Here is a 21,200-nt window from a genome sequence, read left to right on the forward strand (position 1 = left end):
TCACACAATCCATCACTGACTGATTTCTTAAATTAGTTATCTTAGTACAGAATATCAGTCATGTCCATGTTTTTATTATTTTGGTTTACTGCGGAGTTATACACAAAAATGGGGGAGAAGAACACTAGACATGCATTCACTTTCCATGCAAAATATCCATTAAAAGCCATTTAAATTTTGGCTTGTTACCTGCAGTGTTTTTATGAAAAGACAGGTAGAACATAATTACTTGTCGTGACTGAAGAGTTGCCTTGTGCCATTGAAACTTTGCACTTGCTTCTTCTCTGAAAAATTATAAATAGAACTGAGCTTATATGAAAAAAAATATCTCAGTGGCTGGAAAGCAACTTTAAAGAAAAATTATGTTCATAGACATGCAGGCAGTAGCCTGAAAAGCAGCTTTTATAAAACATATTTAATGTTTACAGTTGCTTAGTGGCTGAGAACATAATACTTTCAAAATATGTTTAAAACCACTTTGTGGCCAAAAGAACAGCTCTTACTCAAAAGTTAATAATGTTCAGAGTCATTTTGTCTGAAGAAAAAAGCAACTTGTTATTTTTTATCATTTACGGTTGATCTGTGACTCTTGAAACAACTATCAATATGAGTGTTTTATGTCTACAGGTATTATGTGCCCATATAAAACAATTTCTACATCTTTCAATATCACACTTAAACACCTTTCCCTCGGCAACAGTATAATTAACAAAAAAATTAACACGTTATCTCGACAACTCTAATGTGATATTTCTTGAACCTAAAGATGATTATGCAAACAGTAAGACTTCTCCTTATATACTAAAATGTAGCAATGGATGTTTGGAAAGAGTCCTGCCAAAGATGGACTGATGAAACAGAAGTTTTTAATGTTGTTTAAACTCATGTTAAGAGGGCTCTTTACAGAGCCACTGCGTTTTCCCCTATACCTCCACTGTAAATCCCTTATCTCTCGGGCCAGAGTGTCCTGGAAGATGTCCCAAGGTGTTCCCATTGGTCCTTTGTCAACCCCTCCCTTATTGGCTGTAAACCCCTTACCTTGATTGTGACCCCTCACCTGTGATTGGTCCCCAAGGGCTATATAAGCCCCCTCCCACAATTAAACCTCCTCTTTCGTCCTCTCTCCCCTGGTGGTCTGGTGAGTGCTCCGTCTTGGGGTCCCAGGACCACGTGGTGGGGGGCAGGGTGGGAGAGCATACTCCTTCAAGGTTATGGACTAAAACGAGGCCTGAAGGATCTCCCCCATCCCAAATATCTACCGTTACTAAAACAACTAATACTCAACACCATTGAAATTATCAACATAGACATTTAGAGCAAATCCAATAGTTTAATTTTAATAATGAAAGTATTTCTTGGTAACCAAACAGAGTAGTCTGCATCAAAAGATACATTTGATGAAATATATTATTTGATTTATGCTACTCATTCAGAGTAAAGTCAGTATGTGGATAGAAACATAATGTTTTTAACTGCTGTGACATGAGTTTTTAACTTTGTCCACACAATCACACACAGAATCATAGAATGGGTAAGATTGGAAGGGACCAAAGTGAGTCATCTGGTCCACCCTCCCTGCTCAAGCAGGGTCATCCCAGATCACATTGCACAGGATTGCAACCAAATGGTTCCTGAATATCTCCAGTGAGGGAGACTCTACAACCTCTCTGGGCAATCTGTTCCAGTGCACAGTCACCTCCACAGTAAAGAAGTTATTCCTCATATTCAGGTGGAACTTCCAGTGGATTGGTTTCTGTCTGTTGCCTTATCCTCTGGCGTGGCATCACCAAGAAGAGTCTGGCTCCATCCTCTCAACACCCTCCCTTCAGACACTTATGTACATAAATAAGGTCCTTACTCAGTTGACTCTTCTCAAAGCTGAACAGGTCCGGCTCATTCAGCCTTTCCATGTAAGAGAGATGCTCCATCCCCTTAATTATCTCTGTAGCCCTCTGCTAGACCAGCTCGAGGAGCTCCATGTCTCTCTTATACTGACGAGCCCAGAACTAGACACAGAACTCCAGATGAGGCCTCACAAGAGCTGAGAAGGGAGGCAGGATCACCTGCCTCGACCTGCAGGTGATGCTCTTCCTAATGCATCCCAAGATACTATTGGCCTTCTTGGCCACAAGGTCACACTACTGGCACATGAACAGCTTGTTGTCCACCTGCACAGAGCTACTTTCAAGCAGGTCAGCCCCCAACCTGTCCTGGTGCCTGAGGTTATTCTTTCCCAAGTGTGGGACTGTATTTGCCTTTGCTGAATTTCAGAAGGTTCCACTCTTCCCGTGTCTCTGACCTGCCGAAGTCCTTCTGAAGGGCAGCACAGCACTCTGGGGTATCAGCCACTCCTCCCAGTTTTGTGTCATCAGCAAACATGCTGAGGAGGCATTTGACCCTTTATCCAAGTATTGATGAAGAGGCTAAACAATACTGGGCACAGTGTTGAATCCTGGGGGACATCACTAGTGACAGGCCAATTAGACCTCATGCCGCTGATTACAGCCCTCTGGGATCTGCCATTCAGCCTGTTTTCAATCTACCCCACTGTCCGCTCATCTAATCCACATCTCCTAAGTTTGCTTATGAGGATGTTGTGAGAGACAGTGTCAAAAGCCTTGCTGAAGTCATGGCAGAAATTATCCACTTGGAGGTTTGAATATATGTGAAGTAAGACTCAAACGCTCTACATGAGTTCAACGCTAATACTGACGTATTGATACTGTAAAAATAGCTATCAGAAGCCAGTTATCCAGTGTTGCCATTTTTTAACAGCCCAAATTTCTCTGACATTTTGCTGTGTGCATGTCTGTATATTCCTGTTAGCCACAGCTTTCATTTTACATAGATTCTCCCACCTAACAGTATTTGCCAAATTTCTTTGTTCTGCTGACGTCATTCAACACCCAGTGTGTATGAAAAGAAAATCACAGTATGACAATAACCACAATCCTTTAACCAAGCAAGTCGTGATTCTCCCTCCCTTTTGATCTAAAAAATTTTTTCTGGTTTGTCTTTTTTTTTTTCCCCACAGTGAAGCTGCTTAGGATGCCTAGTGATCTATCATAGTGTCAAGAAACACTTTTCTTTCAAAAGCTTTTATTTTCTACCTGTGATATTCTCTCAACATCTCAATGCTGGGTTTTTCTTAATTTTTGTTTTGTTTTACATATTGTGCAGTGTCCCATAGAAAGGGAAAAACACTCTCTGAGAAAAGGGTAAGGAGCCACAACCTGCCCTTCCTTCTTCTTCTTCCTTCAAATTCACCTTTCTATACAGTGGCTAAAAAACTTAGTGTGATGATCAGTGAAGTAGATGTTTCTTTTCACAATTAAAAAAAAAATCAGAAAGACAAGAGCTGTAATTAAAAAAGCAGTTTTTACTAAGAAACTAGTGAAACACCAGTTCTGATGGGTAAACTCATCTTTCATAGCCCCTGGATGGAGTACAGAAAGACAGTGATGGGACGTGAATTTTTCTAAAAAGTGGCCTGAGTGACCCAGGTCACCAGGTCTGACCCAGGCGATGGAAAAATTTGTACACTGTAATAACGTACTAAATTAGAGGACACGTGGATGTGATCCTGTAAGGTGGGGTTCAGTATAGTTTTGCAGTTCTTCACAAAGCTGCTCTTCACAAAACCTATTTAAACTATTAGGTGCACCTATGAGTACATAGCTCTAGATTACTTGTATAGATTAACAGTATCTAAGTTCCAAAAAAGCTTTCAGCAAGGTTCCTAAGCAAAGACTCTAAAAAGAGAAAAAAAGAAAGATTAAGATACAGGAGCCTTTCCTAAAATAATATTCAAATAAAAAGAGAACTCAAACAGTAGGAATAAATTGGCAATCTTTATATGAGAGAGGGGTTGCCACTGGCATCTCACTTGGATCTGAATTCATAGGTTGCCAGTAAAAGAGAATATATGAACAGGTGACAGCTGGACAAAATGAAAGCTTGGCTGCAAAGTGTTACAGGGGAATCTTAACGTAGCATGTATCTGAGAATATGGAACTTCACATTAAGAAACACAATGAGGCATGGGGAAAAAAAAAACTTATCAGAACTTTCACAGAGGTGGGTTGTAGCTCAGTACCCTGTTAAGTCTTGGTCTTGAAATCACTGTGGAAAATCCTCCAAAGTTTTCATTTCAATGATCAACAGCAGACAAAGAAGGAAAATGATCAATGGGAATAATTAAACAAGAAATAGAGGATTAAAAAACATATTCAAGATTTTTTTATCTTGAAAATGACATCCAACTCCTATCATAGTATCTAAGGACTTGATAACAGCAGAAACGAGCATGGAGACCAGGGTGGAGCTGGAGGGGCTGCTGACAGATTATACTGTCAGTTTTCTGTCCATGAGTGTGTGTGATACCATTCAAAAATATCTCTGGCCTCAATAGATTCCCAAAGTATTATTTTCCTCAACAGCCTGGATATGCTTTTGGAAGTCCTTGAAAATATATCACCAGAAGCTAGGAATCTATATCAAAGGAAGGATCACTCAGTAATTGCTCCAATGCCTTATAGTCCTTCCTTCCCCAGTCTCTGGTCACTGTAAGCTTCAGGCTAAACTCAGGCACATGGTACCAAGTTAAGCCAGACCAGAGTGCAGGTTACTACCCACCAGTTCCTCAGGTTAGTTTTCTCTGTATTGTAATTCTTGCACATGAAACTACATGGATATATTAAACATATGTTCCATTTGTGGATGTATATATATGCACTTTTGTCAATGTTCAAATATAAGCCAATGTTTAAATAAAATCCAGTTAAGTATTCAATTCAGAAGGAAAACTGACGGAAAATTTATACTACTTTCACACTGACAGTACCATAGAAAGTAAATCCATAACATTCTTCAGATACCTGCCTTACGCCATGAAGGAACACAGTAAAAATAACTTGATATCAGCTTTCTCTTTTCATTGACCATTTTAGTCTGCTGTGGTGATCTGTAGTTCATACACCCATAGCTGGTCTATGTATTAAGCATAGAGAAATAATGGAAAGACCTTAGAAAACAATTAGGAGACAGTGACAGTAGAAGTTATAAATTTGCTGTTCAAATCAGCATATTCAGTGAAAGAAATGTGTAAGAAATGCAAATATATTTCTGCGCATATTTTTATGTATAAAAATATAAAAATGTGTAATAATATCTTTCCTTGAATGTGTGCTTAATGCTGCTATGCCCCCATTCTCAGTCATCTGGACTGATAGCTTTAATAAGGGGATAACCTTGGTTTATTTGCATGCTTACGTCAACTATATTGCAACAGAAGCTGGTGCAGCTGCCAGAAGGAACAACACAGTTGATTAAACTATACTTAAGGACAACATATTTTGCTAATACTAAGTTACAAATGGGAATATTAGTGTCCCAGTTTCAGTTGTCACAGATAAATCTCCATTTCTGATTTGTTCTACATTTTGGAACTTATATTAAATCAAGAAAACATTTTAAAATAAGGATATTGATAAAACCAATTCAACATCAGAAACACCCCCCCCTCAACATTAGGAGTCCAGCTCTTAAGCTTGTATAAGTCTCTTACTAGGCATAAGATGACAGCATAGCAATCTCTGTTCTTAAAATATTAGTTCTGTGTTGTAATCTGACTCCATCTGCTGAGTTTTTCTGCAGGGAATTTCACATCATTGTCCTTTCCAAAAGAAATTCTTCACCATAAAGTATTCTTCACCCCATTTATTACATGAGCAATACACTGTCAACTTTGGAGGTGCAGATACCTTTCCACAACATGAAAACTGTGACCACTTTGAAAGGATCAGAAAAAACAGAAGTCAGAGGTGGGTACAGCAGCCTGCATGTTATGGCAGTACATAACCAAAGGGCTTTTCAAGAGAAGATCTTTTTTTTGTGTGTCTGTGATTGACTTTTCTCTCCATAATATAAGAGCAGATTACAGTGCATGTATGGAAGGAGCAAGGTTAGCTGGCCATTCAAGCTTTGGCATGAAATAGGTTTGCATCCTGGCTTGTAGTGAGTAACCACCCTCCTAACATTTTTTTTTTGAGAACATATTAAGCAATTTGGCTCCCAGTAAGGAATGTACCGCTAAGTAAAAATAGCAGTCCTAAAATTATCTCTTCAGAAAAAAACTAAAAGATATGCATTACCACTATCTTTTTTAAGGAGTGCTATTGATTAAAAGGAAAAACAAACAAGCCCTGGAGTGCAGAAACTGTGGAAGAAACTTCAATCTGTCCTCAATGTAAATTTGAAGGGAAAACTTAAATTTCCACCTATAACATGTGTGGAAAGTAACACAAGTTCTAAGAAAATCTACCATGAAAAATTTGGATATGACAGATGTGTCTAAATAATATGTATGTGCAGAAAACCAGATCTTGAGGATGCTACAAATTTTCATCCTTTTGCACCTTTTCCAGTAAAAAATCACCAAGGCCCAGGATAAAGTTGATGCACAATTTTACTATGACTCTGTGACTATTTTTTGTTATTATTTCAGCCATCCCAGACTCAGCAACAGCAATTATAATGAAGTCCAGAGAATCATAGAACCGAGAACCATGTAGCCATGAAAATTTCTAAGGTGTGTAAGGGCTCTGAAAGACACTTTTCTTTCCAAGACTTTCCAGTCCCACACAATCTTCTCTTATGGCTGCAGACTGCTGTATCTCAAGGATAATTTATACAATTCCCTTTATTTCATTGTCCAAATTGAATATATGGTGTGTGTTTACATTGGATGTATGATTTTATTAGCTACTTCTCAGCACCTCTATTCCCCTTTCAACATAAACTCTGGAATCCATATTTTGCTCCTTATTATCAATAACCTTGGGATAAAGTCTCAAACTGAGAAAAACTTTGCATGCAAATGTCATATAACAATAAAAGACAGCAAGTCACTAGTCACAAAAGCTTGTCAGGCTCATACAACTGACTAGTAAGGGTGAAAAGAGTCATGTTGCAGCGCATTTCCCACAATGAAAACAGCACTTATGAGTGCAGTTCATAATCAATAATATTGTGTACTGCCTCCCTAAGATCCTGCTTTATGGTGAACTTGCCACTGGCTGCCGCAAGAGAGGAGCCTCGAAGAGAAGATACAAGGACTCCCTGAAACAACATCTCAGCCTTGGCCATATTGATCACCATAACTGGTCTACTCTGGTCTCCAATCGGGAGGTCTGGAGACACACAATCTATAACACCGCTGATGCTTTTGAGAAAGCACACAGGATGACCCTTGAGGAGAAAAGACAATGCAGAAAGAATCGTATCTTGCAGAATATACCACCTAAGTTGTCTTTCTGCTGTACCTTTTGCAACCGGACACGTCTATCTTGTATTGGCCTTTTTAACCACCAGCACGCTTGTAACAGACGTGGGTAGAGCCCTTCCCAAATCTTCGTTCGCGAAGCCTAGCCATGATGATGTGAAACTATAGTAAGTAAAGTTTAGGACATTTGATAATTGAAAAGTGGCAACTAGAAAATTAAAATGGAAAAAAAATTATGAGAGAAAGGTTTTATCAGGGTTTTTGCTTAAGCCAAGACGACCATATGCTGTACCAGCTGAAAAATCAAAGAGATTTTCAATGTCAGCCTCAGGCAGTGGTAGGTTTAAGCATCTCTGTAGGTGCAACTAAATAGTACTGATGATAGAGATTGGTAGTTTTAGATTCTCTGAGGAATCTGTGGTTGCATTAGAAAGCAAAAGCGTTGATAAGAGAGAACAGGAGAGTGGAAAGATCTACATTGGAGAAGGCACAATCTTCTGACACATCACAGGCAACAGAAGGCACTTCTGGGTATTTTTGCTGCAAGACAATCTAGCAGCAAAAAATTTTATCTGCTTTAGTAACCACTATCTGAAGTTTAGGCTTCCACTTAGGGCACTCTTTCCTTGCCTTGCCTTTTCTGATCAATTTTCATCCATCTTTTAATTGTTTTTATAGAGGAAAATAACATCTGTTATGAATAAATCTTCTAGATATAGTGAATGTTACTGAATAAAGTAAAGATCAAGAAGATCCACTTTTGCCATGGTATCTACTGCTGTTTTTCCAAAGGAGAGTAAATTGGAAAGCATTTGTTTTAAAACATTGTATGCATGACACAGCACGCTGAATTGTATCTCAAGTAGTCATGCAACTCCCTATCCATGTAAAAGTCATAATGTTTGGCAAACCTTAAAGAGTGTTTCCCATGAAATAAAAGCCCTATTAGTATTTAATCTTCTACTGCAGACATGTATTTAAGAAAATAAGAAAGGAAGATAGAGGGAGAACATCAGACTGAAAGAATGAATGCATGCACTGCATTCCACTGTATAAACAGCATCACTCATTTTTATTTTGCTCAGATCTCTCTGATAAAGTTTTAAAAAAAAATTAACAACCAACCATACACTCACTGGTGAAAAAATTTTATTCTGACATACATCAAAATATAACAAATATTTTTCATCTATAAATAATACAACTGTATGTAATATTATTATGCATCTCTATAGGGTAAACAATATAGGGAACCTATAGACAAACTGTAGTGAACTGTAGTCTCTACAGTTGTATAAGATTAACATGATCATCCCTACATGTCTACTCACATCTCACTTTATCACATTATACCATACCTTACCACAAATTTTAAAATACTACCTCTTTAATTCCGTATAGCAACTTGTGTAGACAGCCAGTTGCCTCTCAGATTGACTTAAAAAACATCAACATTTGAGCTTCATAGCGGAAGGGGGAACAGTATCCCTCTGCCATTTCAGACTCAGAAAACTTCCAAAACTGTTAGCAACTATAGGGAGTATTAAATGACTAGTATTGGCTTGTGAAGTGCTGGGGAAAGACAGTTTAGGAGAGAAAATGGAAATAAGCTGGAACTAACACTGGGAAGTTAAAGGACTCTCAGTGGAGAACAAATTAATTTCTGGTGTCTGCAGGGAAACCCAAAATGCCATCTGGCAGCAGGACACAAGCAGTGTGCTTATGTTGCAAACATGCTTCTCAGGACCACTGCAGAATCAGCCATCAGGCAGAGACCCGAAGGGCCCATTAATTCTATTCTCCTGCTCCAAAGTAGGATTGATGCTCTTTACATCATTCCTGGCAAATATCTATCACATTGTGAAAATTCTTCAAGCAAAAACCTATTCCAGTGCTTCAGTATCCTTACTACTTTCTTTAGAGAGAAAATTATTCTCTCTTCTGTACACAAGATTTTTGAAAATTTACCATGTTCCCAGGCAATCTTTTTTTTTTTTTTTAAACTTAAGAATATGATGTACTAAAGATTTTCTTGGGCATTAGGTTTTTGTCATCTTGAGCCAGTCTTGCAGACTCCCATTCTTGCATTGTGAACAAGGTGAGGACAATCATTACTTTCAGGATGCACAGTATAGCAGGACTTAAAAAATTGTCCCCTAATGAATAATTAGGAGATCATGCAAGTGCTGTAGGAGTTTAACAGCCACAAAGACAAGACAGTTAAATGACAAGATGCTGTACAAAAATTAATCTAATTCTGTACAGCAAACAGTTAATTTAAACAAAGAAAAGGGGGGAACACACCTCAGTATGTGACATAAAAGTTTTGGGGGTACAGAGAACCCCTGGACTTCAGCATAACTTCCTTGACTATCTCTTTCTATTGTCCTCTTGTCCTCAAAGGCTTAAAGTCATTGGCACTCATTTTGGAGGAGAGTAAGTTTGTAAATCAGCAAATAAAGCTAAAAGAAAACTGTAAACTGCATATTTCTAAGCACAGAGTATTAGAAACATCCCTAATAATAAGTTTTAGAAAGCATATTTTTATTTCATCCTTATGTTTCTTTCCTCAGCGTGAAACGTGCATTGAGACAATTAAGTAATATGCAATTAGTTATCAGGTGTTTAAAGCTTCTTACTCACCCACTGGAGACATTTCTGGGACACTGGCAACATAAGGCCCATCCAGAAACCTTGGCTCATTATCATTAATGTCCTGCACTTTGATGATGAACTCTGATTCAGGCTCTAGTGGTTTCTTGGTGTCAACATCCACAGCCTGAGCCCGGAGTGTGTAGAAAGGTTTTTCTTCTCGATCTAGGCTCCTTATGGCATGAATGTCTCCTGTGGTCTCATCAATAGTAAAAACCGTGCCAGCACCATCTCCTGAAAGGGTATATTTAACAGTGCCGACTCCCTTGTCCAAGTCAGAATGAAGCTTGAGAACAAAAGGAAAAATGAAAGGGAGGAAAAGAACATTAATGACTTTTCCTAGGCTGGAAGGCAACTGTTATTTTATTTTTTTCTCTTATGTAATAAAAGGTGTTAGAGGAATCAATTTCATAAGTTTTTAACTGCCTCTAAGTGCATGCTAAAAATGTGCGTAGCATATTATCTAAGATTTTTACCCCCATCTAGAACATTACAGGCAGTGGTTCAGCAACTAAAACTGCAATGAAGCAAGGCTTCAGATTTGTTACAAACTGAAATGTAAGACTAAGGATGGAAAACCACACATAACCACATCAAGCAAATGTGAGATGACGTAAGAGAGTGTCAAAAGCTTTCACAGGCATTTGGTTTTCAGAGAAGTAGAAGGGAAATACCTAATTTTTATTTCAAGAGCCAGAGCTTGATGGAATCCAAAACTCACAGTAAAATTTGGTTTAAAACAAGAAAATATACGCCTCATAATTACAGTAAATCCTAAACAGAACTAAAAACACTATCTTTTACACACATATTTCATCACTTGCTTCTGTCTTTTCTGATAGTCACATTACAGACTGTGTGAAGCTAGGAGTTTGTTGTTCATTGGAAGAATACAGAACTCATTCTTTTCTGTCTTAATTAATCTATTTCTACCTTAAATACCAACACGCACATTTTCCTGGCTATTAGTATGACAAATCTCTATTTCTAATTTGAAAAAAAACCCTCAGTTTGAATACAACTTCTTGGACATTTTTGTCTCTTTCATCAGTGTCTATACTACAATAATGTGGCCTTAAACTTTACTTTAAATGCAGGAATTTTTAGAATCCAAACACAGTATGATGAACTTCTTTCTCAGATACCTTTATCTGCTTCATACTCATCCTTTAAATACATCTAAAAGCTTTGAATAGATACTCAAGGTTACATGACTGATGCTAAAATAGTTTTTAAAATATTCGCCCGTTTGTCCCATCTAATGAGGACTAAAAAGATCTACTATAATGAACACCGGTTGGAATGGAGTTTTCAAGAGTGAATTCCCTTAACAGAATTGTAAAGTGATTATGGATATAGACTTTATTTACACGATGTACTGCCCAAGGTGAAACACAATAGAGGAAACATGGGACATGAAAGGAGATTATGTAGAAAACGAATTGCTGAGAAGCTAAATGGTTTTCGTAATGGGGCAAGAAGCTAAGCTACAGAGAAAGAGGTAAAGGCAATTATTAACGTTTATAGCTATTGACTCGAAATTGAAAATAGGTCCTTGGGACCATGGAAGAGGTCATGGTTTGTGGCACAGAGAAAACATGAACATAGTTTCTTCTTTGTCTACTTTTTCATCTCATCATTCTTGCTCAGAGAATATACTAGATTCTGATCTTTCATCTAGCTGCCCCCCACATGCGATTTTAAATTATCTCTCCAGTCCAAAGTAAAGCATTTTGCTTCTGAGGTGTTAAGTATTTCCTTGCTTGCAAAATGAAAAGATAATGCAGTCTGAGATAATTAATGTCTGTTTCTTCCTCATCATTTTAATTTAAGTGGCTCAAAACTTCCTACTGTTTCATTATACCTTGCTCAGTAAAGACTTGGTATTTTCTCCATTATCATATACAGACTTACAGACCTATATAGAATGAAATAAAGATACAAAAATGATTATGAAAAAGCTCAAAGAAAAAACTTTTTAGAGTGAACTTTAGAACTTTACAGAGCGAACCACATAATTGTTTTACTTATGCCTCTTTATTAAATAAAATTTATTTGAGCTTCATTGTGAAGACTACCTTGATTCATACTCCTGGAAGTAAGAATAACACAAAGTAAAAGAAAGTCGTTTCAAAGCAGGAATTTGTAAACAGGGAAGGATGACAAGATTATTGTCTCTACTCCCATCTCCTGTCATCAGATTTGGCACTAAAGCTGAGATGGTTGAGTGTTTTTCTGATTGCCAGCTGTAGGTTTTTTGTTCAACTAGTAACAAATCAGGCTGCACTGGATGTTTTATCTGAGCTCTTGGATTATACTAGAAACAATTATAGTTGCCTTCCCTAGCTGAAGAAAAGGTAAAAAGTGCAACAAAAAACAGGTAAAGCAAGGGCTCCCAAGACAAAGGAAGAATGAAATACAGAGACAAACCTAAACACACTGTTTTTTGGGGTTTTTTTCCAAATGTATTGGAGATAAAAAGCTTTATAACTGGCAAGATTAGCAATTCTACAGTTACAGATGTGTTTACTGGGCTTCACAAGCATCACTCAGCTAGTATAACCTAGGAACCATTCCACTTATTTGAGCAGAGCTGTATTGCTCTGCATTAGCTGGGATCTGTCACGTTCTATTTATTCATCAAACCATGCTAATCTGAAAATTTTTATACAGGCTTCCTAGGTATTATTGCTGGACAATGGGCAAATGCATGCTACTTGTAACCCACACTGAGCTGTGTGATTTGTGGGGCAATTCAACATTACAATGGGTCTAATTACTGCAGGGGAATAGCTGATTGATTTAATTTAAAATGAACTAAATTATCCAACAATAAAAGGCATGGAAAACTGAGATTCAGATGCAAGGATGGAGAGCAAGGAGCTACCATTAGCTGTACTTACACAATACTAGAAAACAATCCTAACTTTCAATGCCTGAAATATTCTAGAAAGCAGTTTAGGCTAGAAAAGTGCTTGCTATTGTCTCTGATTTATGTGCCACAACCACTGGAAGAAAAGGCTTTTATTTTTTTGTGCTGAAAAACACACAGAAGATTTGTGAGAGACTAGACTTTTTGACACTGTGTCCAGCAGCAGCTTTAGTTTTGTATTCCATTTATCCTTCTTGTTTCTACTTATTTTCTGATTCTTGGTCTTGCACTATGTAAGTAAAACTACAGGGCAAGAGAACAAGTGCTCAACTCTAACCTACTCCCCTCCCCACAGTCTGTTTACATTTCAGAATTACATGAATTTACTGCGACAAGGTTGTATAAATGATTGTATTCAGACAGATTTTCTTAATTCTATGTTTTCCCTATAAATCCTGGATATTAAAAATGCAGCAAAGATTTGGAAATGTGAGGGAATTGTTTCTACTTTTGCTGAAAACTATACTGTTATTCTCACTACCTAAGTAACACAGAGTTTAGTGTCACATCTTTGGGCAAATCTGCTTTAAGTGTAAAATTAGTAACTTCTTGCAGCAAACTTTGTTAGTGCAGAAAATCATGAATATTTTTCTGTGATGGCAGAAAAAGATGTATCATTCCATAATTCTTGATAAATGTGCAAACAATAACACATATGGCAAAGAGATGAGTGATTAAAAAAATAAAGTATGAATAATAGGATGGATATTATCGTGAAATACATTGCATAAATCTATGCAAAAATTATGACAGTGTTTTAAAATTATATCCAATACCAGATGTCAAATTGAGTCAGTCTACAAGTCCATGGGATCTAGCAATCTGCTTCACCCTATAACAAGATGAAAGCTAGTTTGCTTCAGAGGGAATGAAAAGTTGGTAACAAGTTGCTGCTAGCACATCTAGGAGGAACTATTAATTAGTTTTTCTGACAATTATGTCCAGTTCTTAACAAGAAGTATGACTGTATTTTAGCAATAAATTAAGGTCTTACTGCTTCACTAACTCAGTTTTATAAGTTCTGTGTCACTTAAAGAATTCATACACCTGCACAAATGATTTGATGTTACATATGAAACCACATGAAAGACCAAGAAATTCATTAAGTAATGTACTTCAAGAATTGCTTTATATTCCTAGGTAAATTCAATGTGTCAGGAGTATGGATCAGATGTGCTTGTTCGTCAGTATCCTGAGGTGCTGATGTGCTCCTCAGTGTCCTATGCCTCTGATTCTCAACTGTTCACCTTCTCTTTTCTTACACATTTCAATGACTTGCATTAATACACTTACAATGATTTGGAAAGTCAAATGTGTAAATTCACATACACAGGTAGAGCAATCAGAATCAAAAGAAACTTAACAAATTGCAAGATAGTCTAGCCTTAAAATGAAGCAATCACTATACCCCCACAGAGAATGCAAGAACAAGGGCTGTGACATCCACTAGGATTGCTGTGATCTTAATTTCACACCAATCCAGACATTGAATAATTGTTGTATGAATTGACAGCTTCCCTTTCTGCATTTCCCACCCACGTACAATGAAAAAAAAAAAAGGTAGAGAATGAAGTAAAAAAGTTTTAAATGTCAAGGAGTGTTTGACATTCCTAAATTGATATATTCATCCTGTGATATACTCAGATTCTAGATCTTATTCCACTGCCAATTTCACAAGCTGAAAAAAATTCACTGTCCCATTTATTTGTTGCTAGTAAATCAATTTAAATGCTATATTGCAATGCATATCCGGACTGAAAAAAATAGTAAATGTTCTGGGATATTAACCCTTCCTTTCCTGCACAACAGTATTAATTATACATCCCTCATCTGTTATCGTTACACAATTTTCTTTATGTAATACATTTTAGGACCTTATTCCACTATTTACTCTTCCTGTATCTACTTCTCCATATGTCCGTTTATTCTGTAGCCACCAGCTTCTCCCTCTGTCCTTTCTTGGGTAAGATGCACAATGAAAATTATTTGAGAAATCTAAACAACCATTCAACTCCGGTATTACCTAAGACTGCAAACACAGAATTATGTCCTGAATTGAGGAAAGGAAAAAAGGCAGGTATAGTAAACATAGACACAAACACACCTATTTTGGCAGACCTCAACTGCAAAAGTCTGTGTTGGAACAGGGATACCCAGTACAGGAGAGAAGAGTGTAAATGAGTCCAGAGAAACCTTTAATATTAAGCACTTGAGCAGACTTTCTATTTGGAAGATTGCACTTCTAAAATATAATTATTCTACACATATTTTCTATTGACAAGAACTCTATGGTCTACACAGATTTCAAAGTTTCTTTTAAAAATTGATAATTAGAATCTAATGTACTACTTTTACACAAGCATATTTATTCCTTCCCTCTAAAAATACATAAAACCTGAAATTTTTCCCAAGATAAAAGGGGAGGGGGGATGCCAGAGACTTTAATTCAAGAAAATTGAGAAAGAAAAACAACAGTGCTAATCAAATTTAAATAAAGTAGGTTTTCTCTCTTCCCCTCTCCATCATAGACATATCCACCTTCAGAGGACATTTAGGGACAAGGGGAAATCTTCTCACAACAGAGTCAGTGCAAATGTTTCCTGATCCTAAAAATTTGGATAACCTAGGGCATCTTCTGAATAGTCAGTTACCATGCATTAGTCAGAGTAAAGCCCTAAAGCTTGCGTTGAGAGGAGTTAGGATATTACTACAAAATGGGTTGGATGAACGATAATCTGCAAAATACGTATATGGAAACAAGGAGCAATTAAAATCAAAAAATCATAGAATCATTTAGGTTGGAAAAGACCTTTACGATAGCTGAGTCCCACAGCAAAATGATGAGGTAAAAGAAAGGTGAACAAAAGGAGAAAAGAATTACTTTTTTTTGAAGGTCATTTGGAAAAGAAGGTTTTGTTTCCTTTTAAAGCTGAAAATTATTTGCGATAGAAAGAGGTGTCTTTGTACCAGCTTTGTACAGGGCTTTTATAAGAGACTTCCATCTGCGAGCAGACTTTTTTAGTGCTATGAGAATTTCAAACAACAATTAAAGATGTCAATTAAAGGATATATGTGTGTATATATATACATATATGTACCAAAAATTAAAAAAAAGTATTTTAATTACTAAGCATGGCATATCTTATTATCATGACTAATTTTCTTGGGAATGTATTTCTATGTTCTTTTTTTGTTTAGTAAAATATTTTCTTCCAAGAATTGGCATTCTTCTGACTAATTTTTACAAAAATAGTAAAAGACAACATGGTTCTGCATTTAAAAGTCTCTTTCTGTCCAAATTAGATTAGAATACAATCTTATTCAAGACAAATTAAATAAAAATAATTTATCCTCTTTTTCTAATGATTCCTATTTGGCAAATAAAGTTGAACTTTTTTTAAATTAAAACACTAATTATCCAATTAAATAAAACGTTATCTCCTTACGTCATGGGGATTTAGTCTAAGAATACTAAGTCAGACCAGACTTTTCCAATAATAAGTGTGGTTGTCAGTTAGTAAGTTGATGGCAAGAAAGTCATTAGCAAGGAATAAAAGCAGTACCTGACCTGGTCAGTTCAGATGAATCCTCATCCCTATGGACATCACTCACTTGAGGGATCAGGGATTGTTCTTTTTCTAATTCTGCTCTGCAATAATATTTTTGTTGCATTATGTGGAATTTATTAATAACACTTGTAAAATCACAGTCAAAAAGAAATCTTTTATGAAATGCCACAGACAGAAAAATATTGATAAAAGAGAAAAGTTATGCACTAATAAAATATTGAATGAACAAAATTTTTCAATAATATTGTAAGATAATTTAATTATGCAAGTAATTATATATGTAAATTACAAGTTGTATATATTTCAGATTATTATTTTTGCATCATCATTTCAGTTGGAGATGATGCGTCTGTGTTCTGGTCCTCTCAAACTTTAATGTAAGAATGAATATTGGAAGTAATTTTTTAATGAAACTATTCTTGCTGGTCTCATGTAACTCCAAGCTACAATGTGCTCTGTGTACACATATTGATAGGTTTAAGTCCACATTTATGTTGAACATCATTTGGGAGAAATTTTTTACAGAATGATAACAGCTGATAGGACCATGAATCTGCGCAGGTGTTACTATAGTAAAGTAACATAATCACAGGTTCCAACAACAAATTCCACTATTGCCCATTAGACAGCAATAAAAGACAAAATCTGAGGAAATTTATCAACTTCCAGTTTCTTCTTTGTCCAGTGTAATCTTATCCATCCTACTGAAGTAATATAAACTACAATGGAGTGTGCAGCTGCTGATGTCAGCTCAGTGGAAAATGATTTCACCATCTCATCAAATTTTTATAAGTTCAGGATTTTTCAAAATATTTAACAGGAACAGAGCAAGGGATTGAATCTGAAACCTTCACACTCCAAAGACTTTGTGCAACAGATGAGAAAAGTGGTTGTGCCATGTATCCCTATTTGTAGGTGTGGCTTTTCTTTTCACTACTGTGCACCCGAAATCTGTGGTAAACAATCCTCTGTTTTGAAGGAGTATGTCACCTGTTACAAATGGATGCATTTCAGCTGGCACCAGTGGAGTCGATTTGATTTACACCTGTGAAAGCACTGGCACTCCCTCTGTACCAATGCCTGGCTGGAGTCCCAGAGGCTAAGTGGTAGCATAATGTTAATGCCAAAACGGAGAAATAAGGGAAGGGCATTTGCCACAAACAGGGGTCTGGGGGAAAAGAATAATCACAGCTTTAGACAGGAGATAGTTGTATTCCTCTTCAAGGCAATACTTTTTTTTTTTCCTGAAAACTAAATGAAGACAACATTACAATCAAATTCTACACAATTGTTATCTAATCGTGCAAGACCTGAAAAAGGCTTGATGGAATTGCTGTAATCAATTAAAATTGTAAATATGAAGGGGTGGTGATCTTTTTGGGAAGTATATATGCTTTCAGTATTTCTGTTTTGAAAGAGGAAACACCCTAAGAATCGAACAGATCTACATCTCTCTAGATACCACATACTGATAATAATACATTATTTTGCACTATATTCTCTGCTGTATTCCTTCTACAACATATATAAAATATCAATGCGTGAAAATATGAATTATGCTGTATGAATAAATATAAAAATAGACACCAGAGGCTTAGGAAGTTTTTACATGACATATGTTACATCTAAAGCAAAATTTGTAATAGACCTATTAGAAAAGAGTTTATACATTCTAATGACAGTCTGATTATATTTATGAAGATAGTCTCTCTGAAGATCATCAGATAACCACTGTTCCAAAAGCTGAGAACAAGCAGGAACTTTATATTGCAAAGTGTCACTGAAATTAGGCTGTTGGCAAGGTTAGATATTTTCAGTCTAGAATGAAGTGTTTATGCTTGAGAAGTAAAATGACAAAATCTGTTTTCTTTCAAGGATGTGTGAATGTGATCAATTTTCTCTAGAATTATACTCTATAGATGTCTTAAGCTATAAGGTATAAAATCATGGTTAACTACTTGGGCATTACACAAAAAATACCATTAGTATCAGAGGACACATGCTTGATTCACCATCTCACCTAATAATGGGCCATGATATTATGTACTTGGGTTTTTTCTTGAGATTTAATTTCCCATGGAAGCTATAACTACAGCTGGTCAGTTGCATGAGTTTTTTCTCTTACAGTAATTGTCCTACTCATGCCAAAAGGAATATCCTTGTGTAGGCTGTAGGATTAGCTATGAATATGTCATAGAGAAGAAAGTGTAGGATATGCCATTTTGCTTATGAAGTGACAGACAAAAAGACAGCTGCCTGTTGATGACTGTCATGCTGCTGGAAGCGATCATGGCTCTGAGCAGCTTCCCATTCCTTCCCTTGGTGGCATTCACTTCTCCACCCTAAACATCTGGAGCTAATTAAATTCCCCTGAAATTCTTTATATCATACTGTTACATCTAGTTAAAGGAATAAAATGGCTGGCTTTTTTAAGCCTGGCTCTTTTGAAATGAATTATGGAAAACTCAAACTTCTTGCTGGAGTTGCTCTTCTGACCAGGCAGCAACCTGTTATGAGGGACAGCATACATTTCCACACCACAGCTGCAACTAGGAGAAGAAATATATATCCAGCTATGTAATAATAAACATCTAAGGGCATAGTATTCATGAAATCAGTTATCTCCTACTGTTAATCAGTTCTAACATAGAAAACTGTGGTTAGGTGTTAGCTGACCTCTGTAGTCACAGAAATGGTACACGTGAACACACACAAAGTGAATCCCAAGCCTGACTCTGGCTCCCCAACTCAGCTGTACAAAATCTCCACAGATAGCTTCTCTGTAAAGTCAAAGGCTCAGTATAGGTCCTAGAAGTGCACCCTACTTAAGACTCCCTAAACTAGGTTTACTCTACTTTAGGAAGTCACAATTCTACAACATGCAGAGACAAGAAAGAACACAAGATCATTATACAGACTCCAGTTGCGCTGCCCAGTAGTTTACCTATGCTGAATTTTTTCCGTGTCAAACATAATAATAAAAATTAAAAAAAAAAATCACTGATAAATGCACACCTTTAAAGTACTTTCAACACGGTCTTTGTCATAAGCTAAAAATGAGAGATTCTTGTAGTTAGAACATGAAAAGAAAGACAAGAACTATAGGGTCTCCACCTTTTTGAATAAATACATCCCTGGAAACATATGCTGAAAGAGTATTAGTTTAAATCCATTGCATTTGGAAAGACCAAAGATTATAAACTGATTATAAAAGTTCGTGCTTAATTTGACATTGATTGGAATTTTAGGTAGCAAATTTATCTTTTGCTGTTTAATTTTTTATTTATAACAGTATGCTCTTCAACTCCAATTTGATCTTGGATGGGTTTAGAGTAAAGGCCTATTACATTCTGTTAGTGTTGATGAAGCTTTCTTCATTTTGATCTTTCCCTTAATACATTTCTTTTTCATTATTTCAAATATTTTTTTTCATTGACTACATAGTAAGTGAATATAAAACCTCCCTTCTTATGTATTTGAATTTAATGTTATGTTAAATACAGAAAACTTGTTATGTAAATCACACTTTCTCTAAAGCTCTGTCAGTTAAGGTGTCTCTTTTTGTTTCATAATGACACACTAGAACTAGGGAATGACAGAGTAGAAAGATTTTGCCTCAACCTGTCTATCACTGTGACAAGGCATACAATCACAAACTATTTGACCACTTCTCTCTTCTACATAGGCAAAAAAAACTTAGTTGTATCATAGAGGTGCAAAATATCAATTTTAACACATATATTAGAGGGATAATTTTACGGCCTTTACAGGCAGAGAATTTTTTGAGTGAAACATAATATATTCTGAATTTTTAACCACTTTGTATTAAGTTGGCCCAAAAAACCCAGGCAAACATGCATCTGTGACACACACACACACAAAAAAAACCCCAAAATAATCCAGCAGTCATGAATGAATAATGCTTGATGCGCAAGAGATATAGGAATAGAAAGTACAGCAAAGAAACTGAAAGACTTCTTCTGTGCCTGATGCATCAATTCCAAAAAAGCACAGTCACATGAATCATGTTCCAGTTGCAAGATTTCCTCATAAAAATATTTTTAAAGGCTGTATTATCACATAGCAAGTGTTGATTTTCCTCAGGTTCCAGATGCAGTATAGGAAAGGGTTATGTCATACGTATTTCTTTCATTTTGATAAAGCAATACAGATAAGTGACACGCTGCATAGTTTGCATTTTCTTCTGGTTTGAAACACAAATTTTATTTTTTTTTTGAGGTTTTGCACAAATAAGAAAAAATTCTCTTTCAGTGGGGTCTTTTAACTAATCAACCTTTGTATGGGAGAAAAGTAATTTCCTAAGACATAGGTAAAAGCATCAGATAGAGTTTGTTCTTCAAGTTTGGATTATTTAAAACAAGCAGCATTTATACAGTGCTATGTGGAACTGAATCAAATTCCTGTATATATTCTAAGTTATGGATACATTCATATTTCACATATCATTAAGCTGCACTCTGTAAGAATGGTATGCCTTCTTTTTAATAGAAATGTCACAGCTAGGTACTAACAAGCAAAAGAAAAATATCTTCCACAGCTCAAGGCTAAATCATTTCTGCTTAAATGGAGCAGTTTAATTATAAATCTGAATGTAATTGTCTCTGCTGGATTTTCCCAATGCAATTTTTAAAAACGTGTTGAGTTTACATGAAGTTATATGCTACTTACAGCTATAACTTGCAAGATTTACTCATGTTTTTAATGAATAAAGAAAAATCTTCCTAAAAATCAGTGGAGAACACAA

At 36.2% G+C, this 21,200-nt stretch overlaps 1 protein-coding gene across 5 annotated transcripts in view; it reads right to left on the bottom strand.

The window, feature by feature from the left end:
- Positions 1 to 21,200, bottom strand: part of CDH12 (cadherin 12) — a 399,245-nt gene that overhangs the window by 118,735 nt on the left and 259,310 nt on the right. For all 5 annotated transcript variants that reach the window (XM_027681912.1, XM_027681921.1, XM_027681930.1 and 2 more), the window contains one exon: positions 9,926 to 10,220. In XM_027681912.1, coding sequence (XP_027537713.1) covers positions 9,926 to 10,220 — 295 coding nt within the window. The remainder of the gene's footprint in view (positions 1 to 9,925; positions 10,221 to 21,200) is intronic.

Source organism: Neopelma chrysocephalum, unplaced genomic scaffold (genome assembly GCF_003984885.1).
Source record: "Neopelma chrysocephalum unplaced genomic scaffold, ASM398488v2 Primary Assembly neopelma1_22b, whole genome shotgun sequence".
NCBI classification, from domain to species: Eukaryota; Metazoa; Chordata; class Aves; order Passeriformes; family Pipridae; genus Neopelma; species Neopelma chrysocephalum.